The 13,029-nt window shown below is 36.4% G+C and overlaps 1 protein-coding gene across 2 annotated transcripts in view; it reads right to left on the bottom strand.

Annotated features, from left to right (window-relative positions):
* ABCB11 (ATP binding cassette subfamily B member 11) overlaps positions 1-13,029 on the bottom strand; it is an 80,887-nt gene that overhangs the window by 49,362 nt on the left and 18,496 nt on the right. For both annotated transcript variants that reach the window (XM_019727371.3, XM_074337581.2), the window contains exons 6-9: positions 7,399-7,486; positions 6,145-6,278; positions 4,310-4,481; positions 605-729 (exon numbers count right to left, since the gene is read on the bottom strand). In XM_019727371.3, coding sequence (XP_019582930.3) covers positions 605-729; positions 4,310-4,481; positions 6,145-6,278; positions 7,399-7,486 — 519 coding nt within the window. The remainder of the gene's footprint in view (positions 1-604; positions 730-4,309; positions 4,482-6,144; positions 6,279-7,398; positions 7,487-13,029) is intronic.

The following is a 13,029-nucleotide window of genomic DNA, read 5'->3' on the forward strand; positions in this document are numbered from 1 at the left end:
CTGAAGACTGCTGGTTCGATTCCCACATGGGCCAGTGGGCTCTCAACCACAAGGTTGCCGTTCGACTCCTCGACTCCCGCAAGGGATGGTGGGCTGCGCCCCCTGTAACTAGCAACGGCAACTGGAATTAGAGCTGAGCTGCGCCCTCCACAACTAAGACTGAAAGGACAACTTGACTTGGAAAAAAGTTCTAGAAGTACACACTGTTTCCCAATAAAGTCCTGTTCCCCTAAAAAAAAAAGTATTCAATAAAAACATGTGGAAGTGCATTTTAGATGCTGTAGGCTTTTCCTCATTGGCACCAAATAGTGTTATAGACTGGCATGCAGTCTATAGCGTGTGTACATATACCCCATGAGACTTTGAAACAAATATCTAATCTAAGATGGCTTTCTAAAAATCATCAATTACAACATCTTCAAAAACACACAGCTAAAGGCTTAGGAGTCCTTGTAGTGCTTTGATCAATCTAATTACTCTGCTTGAACAAAATCTCCCTGAGGGTACGATAATCCAAGATGAATTTGTACAAAGTGGGGAAGCGTCAGGGTAATATGCAGATCAACAACATTCAGGAAAGCGGCAGACATTTCAATTAACCAACCTTTCAACCTCTCTTTTTTCACCACCAAAAGCAGCCACTGTTCGAATGGATGAAATGACTTCATCAGCTACTGACCCTGCTTTGGCATAGGCCTTCAGTTCACGGTCAGTAAACTTGGAAACACTCTAAAATCCAAAAGAAGAAAATAAAATGTGAAGACCAGGTAATTCGGTTAAGTCAGTCTGTCACTCAGTGATACAGTTAGGAGAGGAAACAAGTGGCATGGTTTCATGCAAGACTAGATTCTCGCTGTAACAGCATTCACTGAAGACAGAATTTGGTCCAAGTTTGATCCATGTTAAGCTTCATCCATCGGTATTTGATTGTTGACATATCAAAATGACTACATTAAAAGTCAGCCTCAAAAACTCTCTCACAGAGTAAGTCCCAACCAGGGTATTCTGTGAGACCACAGTGTTTCACTCATTACAGTAATGAAATTTTCAAGTCAAACCATATCTCACTTCATTGCTACTGGTCAAAGGCCATTGCATATTTCACAGACAAACATCAGAGGCAAAGACCAGAGGACAGTGCAGGCATCATATTGGGTAGAACGCAGGATGAGAGAGAGGTATCAATTAAAACATCTTCAAAAACACACAGCTAAAGGCTTAGGAGTCTTGGTAGTGCTTTGATCAATCTAATTACTCTGCTTGAACAAAATCTCCATGCAAAGGCCTGATGCTGCAGAGGGAACTCCATAGGAGAAAGCTTCAGATAAACATTATACTATGTTAACTCAACTATAAGGGCTCAACTACTACCTTTGCTTTTCACAAAAGGATATAAAAAGACATTGTACTTAATAATAAACAAGTTACTTTTTCTAAAAATGGACTAGGATAGAGTCCTAGTTAGAATTAACCAGCAAAAAAATCCCTGGCACAGATGAAGAAACAAGAAGGCGGAAAAAAGCAAATATTGTGGAAAATAAACTCACTCAGAAACTTACAAAATATGTAATACTTAGACTAAGAGAATTTATCTTCCAAGTTTTTCCAAACATTTAGCTGCAAAACTCTTATCAAAATGTTAAAAAGAATTCTAAGACATAAAATAAGTACAAGTAGTATTTTATTACAACATATTTATTTCATAGGTGGTCTACATTTTATAAAATGTTTGTGAATTGAAAAGGGAACAGCAAGAAAAGTGAGCCATTTTCACCAACATTAACATTTGAGTGTTATGAATGACACTGCAGTTTTTACCGCAATTCTTTTCTGATTCATTTCAGAAATATGTGCTGGCAGTACAGTAATGAGAAAATTAAGTAGTTTCGAATGTTATCAGTTTTATGATAATGGCACATTAAATAATCTCAAGATACTTCAAATTAAACTGATATAGGAGCTTAAAAGATGTAGACTGGGAAATGTCTAACAATGGCTCGTTTGTCAACGTAAGCATGAAAGACAGTCAAAGGCAAATAAAATTCCTAATAACTTCCAATATGCCATATATCTCCCCTCCTTTTTTTTCTTCTGCTTTTGAATCGAACCTAGTGAAGATGCTTTTATCGTTTTATACAAACATACACAGACTTGAATTCAAGAAGGAACCAGTGCAGAGCTACCACATTCCAAATCAGTGACGCATTTACAAGAATTTGAAATATGGGCACTGACACAAGAAAACCGTGCTCTATGCCTATTTCAAACCAAGTTAACCAGGCTATGTTGTTGGTCTCCAACATGTTAAAACGCGACACATGATCCATTTGAATGTATTACTCTATCCTGGGTTTTGAAAAAAACAGATTAAATGTATTTGGAGGAGAAAAAGCTGAATCAAATGTTTGCAGAATCCCAGAAAACCCTCTGTGGAAATTGAGGCTTCCCTGGAGGGCAACTGGAAAGCAGTCAGTAGGAAAGACTGTTGTAAAGCTTGCGTGATACAGTGGATTGGAAAACAATAAAAGCTAACATCTCTTAGAAATGAATTCTGTGCCAGATGTCGTGCTCAGTGCAAACATGGATTATGCCTTGAATCATCACAATGACGTTAAGAGGTGTTACCCTTATTTTTAAGACGAGGAAACTGAAGTTTTGACAGGTTTAAACGTACTTTTCTTGAGCCAGGTGGAAGAACCAGGTGGTGACCTAGTTAAGTGGAGTGAGCTCTTTTGCTATTGTCACCTTGTATTACCTGGGAAAACGTTGAGTAGTATAGCGAGTGGTTTGTAGGGACTATTTTGCTAGAAAAACAATCATCATGGAGATTGGTACCTGTTGCTCGTGGATATAAGCTTCCCACTTGAATGCTACTCTCATTTACAGCAAATTATTAGTGTGCCTGATCCCATGAACTGCTATCTACTATGTTTCCCCGAAAGGAAGACCTAGCCAGACAATCCGCTCTAACGCATCTTTTGGAGCAAAAATTAATATAAGATCCGGTTTTATATTACATTATATTATGTAAGACCCGGTTTTGTATTATAATAAAATAAGATCGGGTCTTATATTAATTTTTGCTCCAAAAGATGCATTAGAGCTGATTGTCCAGCTCGGTAATATGGCTGCTCCAAAAGATATAATAATTTCTCAATCCTTCAGATTGAGTTTTGTAACTTGGGTGACCCAAAATCCCTACTCCTACACTTTTTCTTGGCCTACATACCTGGAGAATGGAGACTTGACTAGGAAACTGCTTAGAATGGGACAGGTAGCCTCCCTCTGACACTGATCAATGGACTGGAGAACACAGCTGTGATTGCAGAAATCTCTTTTACGTGCTCATTACTGACCTGGATATATTTGTTGGGCCTTTCTGAGGGGAGCATCTGAGCTGGGGAGACCATGGGAAGCAATAAGCATACTGGAGAGTGGGTGGAAATTTGGAGTCAGGCTCCCCTGAATTTGATCCTGTTCTGTCACTCACTATCTGTGCAGCCTCAGACAAGTTCCTTTACCTCTCTGAACCTCTGGTTCTTTTATTTAAAATCACATTAATACTTTATAAGATTGTCATAAAAGTTAGAGATAATGTATATTAAGCATATAATGTATACGCCTCATAGTGCCTGGCAAAATAGTAAATACTCAATACACTTAGTTGTTATTATTTGTTTTCAATTACAGTTGACAGTCAATATTATTTTATATTAGTTTCAGGTGTGCAGCATAGTGGTTAGATATTTATATAATTTATGCAGTGATTCCCCCCTCCATTAGTCTAGTACCCACCCGGCATTATAAATAGTTGTTGCAACATTGTTGATTATATTCCCTATGCTGTACTTAACATCCCTGTGACTATTTTGTAACTACCAATTTCTATTTCTTAATCCCTTCACTTTTTTCACCCAGCTCCCCAACACCCTTCCCTTCTGACAACCATCAGTTTTTTCTCTGTATCTATGAGTCTATTTCTGTTTTGTTTGTTCACTTATTTTGTTCTTTGGATTCTACATATAAGTAAGATCATATGGTATTTGTCTTTCTCAGTCTGACTTATTTCACTTAGCATGATACCCTTTAGGTCCAACCATGGTTGTTATTATTAATACAATAATATTTATGTTTATACATCATTAATCCCTAATCTATCAAACGTCATTTGATACTGAGGAATAATCAATCAAAATATTGATACAGATATTGACTGAACACGCTCAAGACAAGGGACTCAAGCTTACATTTTTGGCTGTTTCTCAGAGCAAATGTCTTCTCATGGAGACAAGTGAGAAGACATTCTTACCAGACCAATGATGGCTGCTCCAATCCCAATGAGAGGGCTGACAGAGATAATAACCAAGGTCAGTTTCCAACCCTGATAAAATCCCAGCAGGAACCCACCGATGCTCGTGGTCATGCGCTGAATGAAAATGGCCATTTGGTCGGCAATGGCATCATTGATTTTATTAATATCACTAGAAATGAGAGAAGCTTTGATCACTAAAACAGAATTCGGTCAATTCAAATGTCTTACTGAGAAATCTCAGTTTTTCCCTTTTAAACACTCCCATCTCTGTATGCCATCACCCTTGGGAAACATAATTGACTCTCACATCTTGGGAAATTTGCTGCAGCTTGGGAGACCATCAAGTCTGTCCTCTCATAGCCAAGTAAGTTTGTCTTTAACCCACTTCTCCCAACTAGTGTCCATTAAACATTGGCAAAGGCTTTTGGAAATCATCCTATTTGTCTCTTTCTTTTTTATAAGCAATAGCTTTGGTCTGTCCTGACGAGCCCTTCTTGCCTTCTTTATACCTGCTAAGTCCTTTCAGCCTCAAGATTCTACTCACACACCACGTAATTCATAAAAACTTGTATAATTCCCCAAGAAGTAATATTGTCCTCCCTGTGTTTCCAGAGCAATGTAATCAGTCTGTATATGGGTGTGTGTATAGGCAATTATTGCATTCTGCTTATAGAAAGTAGGGAATAGTGGTTAAGAGCACAGACTTCAGAGCCAGATTCTGAATTTAAACACCAGCTTTTCTTGGGCAAGTTCTTTAACCTTTTGTGCCTCCGTTTCCTCATCTGTAAAGTGGGTATAATGATAGACTCTACCTCAAATGGTAGTAATGAGGATTAGCTAATAATATATAAAACAGTGCCCAGGATATAGGAAGCAATCAATATGTGTCTGTTCTGATTATTTGCTTGTACCTTTTATTCTCCTACTAAGCTGTAAATTCCTTGAGATTAGGAGTTTTGTGGTTTCTCTTTATGCCTTGCAGACGCTAAGTGCTCCAGAATATTGGTTAAATATAGTTACATTAAATTCACATTCCTGGGAACATCTCTATAGTGTCTTGTCCAGATGGAACAAACTGGGTTTAGGACTTGATAGAAAAAAAGGACATTACCCAGAGATTAGAGAATTGTATTCTAGGAAAGTTATGTATCTGTCCAAGGTCACAGTAATAATAGGCAGGATGAGTGCTGGAGTCTAAGGGTCCCAACATTCAGTCTGCTTTCATTTTCACTACACTACACACTCTCTTTCATCAGACTTCAAAGTTCAATTCAATAGGGTTCAACTAGTTCTAATTACTCAGGGCTCATTCAGAATTACTGAGGGGGCTGTTAATGACCCAAACTAAAATTTAGGTGTAAAGTGGATTTAAATCCAGTTTTTTTAGTTTGACTCTTTCTCAAACTATTATAGATTTTTTTCTTTTTGTGTTTATGTGCAGAAATTACCTCAACAGACGAAGCACAATAATTTGTTCTAATTGTATTGTTTTTCTAATAGATACCTACATTGTGACATTCCTTCAATTTCTCTTTTTGGGGCCAAATAACCCTACTTTCTTTTAAACTCTGTTTATAATACTTCATTTCTAATATTTGAATCAAGGGCTTACTAACCATATTGTAGTATTCTGGCTTTCAGTTTACAATGATCATATTTGATAAAGCATTACCTATGAAAAAGCCATGCCACCTATAAAAGCCCAATGTAAAAGACCAAAAAAAATTTTAAAAATAACTGAAAATGTTTCCAATGCTTATTTAACTTAGAAACAAGACTTTTATTACCCCCAAAAATCACACATACATTAAAATGTTCTACCAGCCACTTACTCAGAAAATCTTGTATTTAGCTCTCCCACTGAATTGCAGTCGAACCATCCTATTTCCATTCTCATTATTTTCCTAAAGTAAAATTTTCTCATCTTCTGTACCTGACGAGCTGAGGCAATTACCCAAAAGCATATCTGTAAATGAAGCAAGGAATGTTTAGTTTTCAAATATTAAAAATAGCCATTAATTCCTTCTCTTTTCAGAAGAAAATACATTCCCTACAACAGTTGAGGAAAAGAGGAAAGTAATTCACAAAAGGCATCTTCCTAGGAGCTAAGGTGTGAGTGCTGGCATCTGCTCCTCCAAGTGGAGGTGAGCAGAGTAACTGCGAACAGGGAAGCAGAAGATTTGGATCTGAATCCAGCTCTGCTATTTTCAGACTTAACCTTATTGAGCTTCACTTTCCTTGTGTGTGAAATAAGGCTCACAGTGCCAAAAAGTAAGTTATTGCTCTTAAATCTCTATTTCTGCAGGCCTATTCTGAATGAATTATTCCCCCAAAAAGCCTGCCAACAAGCATTTACGCTTTGTTTTCAAGCTGTTGGCCAATGATTATCAGAGGAAGTAAGACACAAACTATGTCATAAGCAGGGACTCTTCTGAGAGTTCCCCCCAATCAAATAAAATAAGCCTGTCATTAAAATTCCCAGTGCCAGAATGGGAAAAATTGATGCAATTCCTTCTTTGTGGAATTCTTGAATGAATGGGAGGTGGATACATTAATTTTTTTCTATAGAAGGCAAAAGACGAAATATTTTTCTTCCTTAATAAACGTTAAGTAACTCAAGGCCCTTCCACGGCTTAAATCTAGAATATGCTCTAGATTCAGTCTACAGAATTTGGGTTGGAATTCAGTTTGGTGAGACTTTAGGAATGAAAGAGAAAAAGAAAATGAAATTTGCTTTCCTCCAACTCCCCATGCCCAGCTTTCTCCAAACCACTCATGTTCCCTCTACAAATACACCCATCCTGTCTATTTCTCAGTTTAAAAGAGAGGGTAAAGTGGGGAGTGCAGGGAAGAACTGGACATTGAAACTAAAAGTTTATTCTCCATCTCTCCATCAATCGTAACTGCTTGTATTCTCCTCCACAATTGAGAGAAAGAATCCTTCCTATTCTCTCATTTCCCACAAAATAAGTCTGAGGTCTTTAGGACTTCTGAATAACTTAAAAGTTAAAGAGTACACTTTGCATTTCTTTGAATGTCTTTGAACACAAATGTTGATCAAGAAATAAAGTAGAGGTGCTACTAACTTGAAAATATCCTGTGATAAGTACTGCGAAAGCGGTTCCAGCATAGTAACTGGCAAATTTGATCATTTCACTTTCAATGTCCAGCAACCTTCAAAAGAAGGGAAAAAGTGTTAAGATTCACAAGGGATCAAGCTTCCAAGAATCACATTTGTGGGTACAGAGGAATTTAAAATATATGTATATGTTTCTGTTAAATATGGGTAAGGTATTTTATCTGTGTAGAATTATAATCAATCCAACCAAATCCCTAAATAGATCTCATGGTACCAGTCACAGAAAAGAGGCCCACCCCCTTCATTTTTACAGGCAGAGATGCTATGGATGTGAAACAATCAATTGGCAGTTGCTGGAACCCAGAGGACCCTAGATGGTAACACAATGCTCTGTTTACTGAGTTCCCTTCACTCATGCTCGTTATACGTTTTGTTTTATTGCCATCTTGCACTATTATTTAATATCTTTATTGAATATATTTATATTGAATATATTACATATAAATATATATTACATATACTTATTTTTTTTGTTTGTCTTGCTAGTAAATTAAGCTGCTTGCTCACACTGCCTGAAGCCTGGTATAATAACTTCCACAGGTATTCAATAAATGTTTCTGGAATTTGCTTTGACTTTCAAAATACCAATGAGGAAGAGAAATAACTGCCTTGGTCAACCCTCTGACAATCTCCAAACCAGCTAATATGTCTGTGTTCAGCACATTCCCAGTGTTTTGTGATGATTTAAGGGAACCCTAAGAATGAACATCATCAACTTATATATATAGATAGATATATACACATATATATATAGATATATACACATATCTATATATATATACACACATATATAGAGATAGATATATACACATATATCTATATATCTATATATGTGTATATATCTATCTCTATATATCTATATATATATATATATAGATATAGATATACATATGTATATATGTGTATATTCACAATTAGAGGCTTTTACAAAAACTAAGTATCTTTGTATACAGTGTATAATCTAGTATTACGAGTAAAGCTACCTAATGTATAAATGAGTCCATACTCTTAGTTTTCTATTTGTGAAATGAAATTTGGGTCCCCCAAAACAAATCTATGAGCATTTGTCAAAAAGATTTTCCTAGACTTCCTGTGGAACATTAGTTCTACAGTCAAAGCAGAGGTAGTAAATCACCTGTCATGAAAAACACAGCTGCCAGTTATAAACAAACTCATGTGGGTTGAGAGCCCTGAGCACTGAGCCAGCCCCAGGATTTACCAGAGCAAAGTTCAGGAGAATTATGTCACTGCTGGGTGGTGTGGAAAGACATGTGTAGTTTATGATTCTTTTCATTCCTGAGGCACCCCAAACATAAATGTTTAGCTCATTTCTATTTTATTCTTGAGAAGACTACTTGAGACTGTTTCTGGAACAACAGGGCAAACCTATCAGAAAAACAGAGAGGAAGGAATAGAGCAGGCTGGCTGCAGGCTGGCTTAGCTCCTTTGACTGCACATCAAACTCTTCATTATCTGTGGGGCGGAAAGCTCTTGTGATTAGAAAATCCTGCAAAGGATTCTATAGTGTGCAGGTGATTTGGACCACAGAATGGGCCCAGCAAAATTGACATACCATACATCCGCTTGAATAAATTAAGATTCCCCTGACTCATTTGTTGAAAAACAACGAGGGGAACAAGATGGCAATTAGAGGGAAAGGAAAGAGATATCTTACAAATTATTAATATATAAGGATTCTTACCTTGCTTTTTATTTAAAAAATAAAATAAATGCATCATAAAATTGAGTCACTCAATTTACACCCCAAGGTTTCCAATTTACTAAAGCCATAGGTTTTTCATTTGAAATACCTAGGAGATCTGCATGGCAAGGGGCATTGCTTACGAAGGAGTTTTCCTTGCAGTGGTTGCCATGCACGGTAATGGTAGTACTGACACTAGAGGGAACGTCAGTGCCCACTCTAAAGTGACTGTCAACAAATGATGCTGGAACAACTGTCTATCCCTGTGGGAAAAGTTGGTTCCCTACCTCACACCATATTCAAAAGTTTACTCAAAATGGAGCATAGGCCTAAATATAAGAGCAAAACTCTTAAAAATCTTACATAAAACATAGGTATGAATCTTCATGTCCTTGGATAGGGCATTGGTTTCTTAGATGTGACACCAAAATCACAAGCAACAAAAGAAAATATAGATAAACTGTACAACAACAAAATTACAAACTTTAGTACTTCAAAAATCATCATGAAGAGAGTGAAAAGTCAACCAAAGAATGAGAGACAAAATTTTGCAAGCCATATATTTGATGAGACTTATGTTTAGAATACATAAGAACACTTATAACTCAATAATAAACAGACATGTAACCGAATTTTTAACTGAGCAAATGATATGAATAGATATTTCTTCAAAGAAAATGTACAAATGGCCAATAACCACCTGAAAAGATACTCAACACCAGTAGCCATCACCATTAGCCATGCATATCAAAACCAAAATGAGATACCACTCTGCACTCACTAGTACAGCTATTGTATTAGTCTCCTTTGGCTGCTGGAACAAATTATCACAAAATTGGTGTCTTAAGACAAGAGAAATTTATTTTCTCATATTTCATGAGGCCAGAAGTGTAAAATCAGCTTCACTGGGCCAAAATTAAGGTGCTGACAAGGTTGTGCTACCTCTAAAAACTCTAGTGCAGAATCTGCTTCTTGCCTCTTCCAGCTTCTGTTAACTGCTGATATTCTTTGGCTTCTGACATCACTTCAATCTTTTCCTTTACACTCATTTTGCCTCTCCTCTCTATAGTTAAATCTCCCTCTGCCTCCCTTTTAGTAACTTTAGGACACTTGTGATTGCTTTTAGAGCCCATCCCAAGATCTTTAACTTAATCACATCTGCACAGACTCTTTTTCTCACATAAGGTAATATTTATAGATTCCAAGTATTAGGACCTAGATATTTTCGGGGGCCATTATTCAGCCTGCTAGAGCTACAATCAAAATATAGATAACAACAAGTGTTGGTTAGGATGTGAAGATACTATATCTCCCATACACTGTTAGAGAGAATGTAAAATGGTACAGTCCCTTTGAAAAACAGTCTGGCAGTTCCTCAAATGATTAAACATATAGTTACCATATGACCCAGCAATTCTACTCCTAGCAATTCCTAGGTATATACTCAAGAGAAATAAAAACACAGGTCCACACAAAACCTTATGAAAAAATGGCTATAGCAGCATCATTTGTAATAACCAAAATATGGAAACAGTCTAAATGTCTATCAACTGATAAATGAATAAATAAAATGTAGTACATCCATTCAAAGAAATATTATTCAGCAATAAAAAAGAAGTGAATTACCAATTCATGATACAATATGGATGAGCCTTGAAAATGTTACGCTAAGTTAAATAAGATAGTCAAAAAGGACCACATACTGTATGATTCCATTTATATGAAATATTCAGAATAGGCAACTCTACAGTGACATAAAATGGATTGGTAGTTGTCTAGGGCTGAGGGCAATGGGGAATTAGAGAATGACAGCTAAAGTGGATAGGGTTTCTTTTTTGTGGTAATGAAAATGCTCTAAAATTAATTGTGGTGATGAATGTACAACTCTGTGAATATAATAGAAACCACTGATCTGTACACATTAAATGGATGAATTATATGGTATGTGAATTGTATCTCAATAAAGTTATTTTTTTAAAGTGTGTGGTCTTAAAGTGTCTTAAGTGTCTTACTTCAAAAAAGAGTCCTTGAATGCATAAGCTCCATGTACATTGCTAAGAAAATAGACTGAAATCTGAGAGAAAGTACAGGCTCAGATATCTACCTTGACGCATCCCTACGTGGTACAAGTAAAAACATGAGCTTCCCGATGGCTGTGGTAGTCAGCCTCCAAGGAGCCCCTAATGATTCTTGTCTCCTGGTATTCATACTCTTGTGTAGTCCCCTCCCAAATTGTACCAGGGCTGGTCTGTGTAACCAACAGAATACGGCAGAAATGATGGTATGTCACAAGACTGTGGCTTCCATTTGAGTGTTTACACTTTAACTGGATAAAAGTAAACTGCCTTGTGATATTTGGACTTCCTCTTCTTTCATCTTCTTTCATTCTTTTACCTTATCGTTTGACTATTCTGAGCAAATAAATTCTGATCAGCTAATCAAGAGGCCTAATGTTCTGTAATCCTTTTCAGTATTATTCACTAAGAGCCATTTGAAAGGCTTTTTCTTATAAATTCCATCTAATGGATTACAACTGATGTGTGGAAACCAGTATTATGAAAGAGAAAACCCAGCTCTTACCACTACACTTGCATGCTTATGTTGATAAAATCATTGAGTTGCCCTGCATAGTCCAAAACTAACACACATATTATAATGAGTGGAGAAATTGTACTTTTAGTGATTTTTTTTTTCAAGAACGAAAGTTGTGAAAGAGTTGGGTAATTTGGGAGGCATATTAACTACTTACAGGTAGAAAAATGTCCCCTCCTTTTTCCTCTGTCCCACCCAAGTCCATTTTCACAGCGATGTTACTACATAAAAACTAAACAACCAGTAACTCAGGAGTGTAACAGTATCACGTCAATGACCATAATAGCAATTAAAGTACTGAACTCATCAAAGAAATTCCTGGTAAAGAAATAGCCTAAGAAAGGTGTTGTCTACATAATTTCAGTTATTGTATGAGATTTGCTTTTAAAAAAGGGCAAATGTCCACTGACATGCTTGGTACGGTGTGGATTCAGTCAAAGCCTATGAACTTCTGAAAGTCCTTACTTGTTTTGCACTATTTGTTCACTTTCAAGTATATGGCTCAGAAAGGTGTGAGTAAGGTGTAGCCACAGTTAATTCCTTTCTAATGACTGCTAGTAATGCAGACATTAAAGGTAGATTCATTCTTTAATTCATCTAATAAATATTTATGAGCACATCATATGATGGATGTGTCTCTAATTTTTGCCCCTCTAACGGTTATTTCCAAATTTTAAGACATAACAGAATAATAATAATAATAATAATAATAATAATAATAATAATAATGTTATAACAGGATATACTTTCAGGAATTTTCCCTTAAAAAATTTATCTTCCTGAGTGTCATTAATATTTTTGGATCAATTTACACCATACAGAAGTCTGAATGCATTTCTTTTCAAATGGGGAAGTGATTAACTTTACATTTTGTAGTCATATCACTGTGTAAAAAGCAGTTCATTATTGCCCTCCAACATAAATGAAAGACTGAAAAGACTGTCATTGAAAAGAGTCTCTCTTTTGTGCAAACTGTTCTGAGTCCTATTTCCAAATTTAGAAAAGAAGCTTACATATTTAGACATTAAGAAATGTATTTCTCTGGGACAGCCGGTTAGCTCAGTTGGTGAGAGCGTGGTGCTCTTAACAACAAGGTTGCCGGTTTGACCCCCACATGGGCCACTGTGAGCTGCACCCTCCACAACTAGATTGAAACAACTACTTGACTTGGAGCTGATGGGTCCTGGAAAAACACACTTAAAATAAATAAAAGTTTACAAAAGACAAAAAAAAAAATTTATTTCTCAGGAGTAGTCTTAGTATTTTTTAAAGTGTAATTCTGCA

The sequence above is a fragment of the Rhinolophus sinicus genome, chromosome 17, assembly GCF_057876585.1.
Source record: "Rhinolophus sinicus isolate RSI-liver-muscle chromosome 17, RSI-T2T, whole genome shotgun sequence".
In the NCBI taxonomy this organism is placed as follows: domain Eukaryota; kingdom Metazoa; phylum Chordata; class Mammalia; order Chiroptera; family Rhinolophidae; genus Rhinolophus; species Rhinolophus sinicus.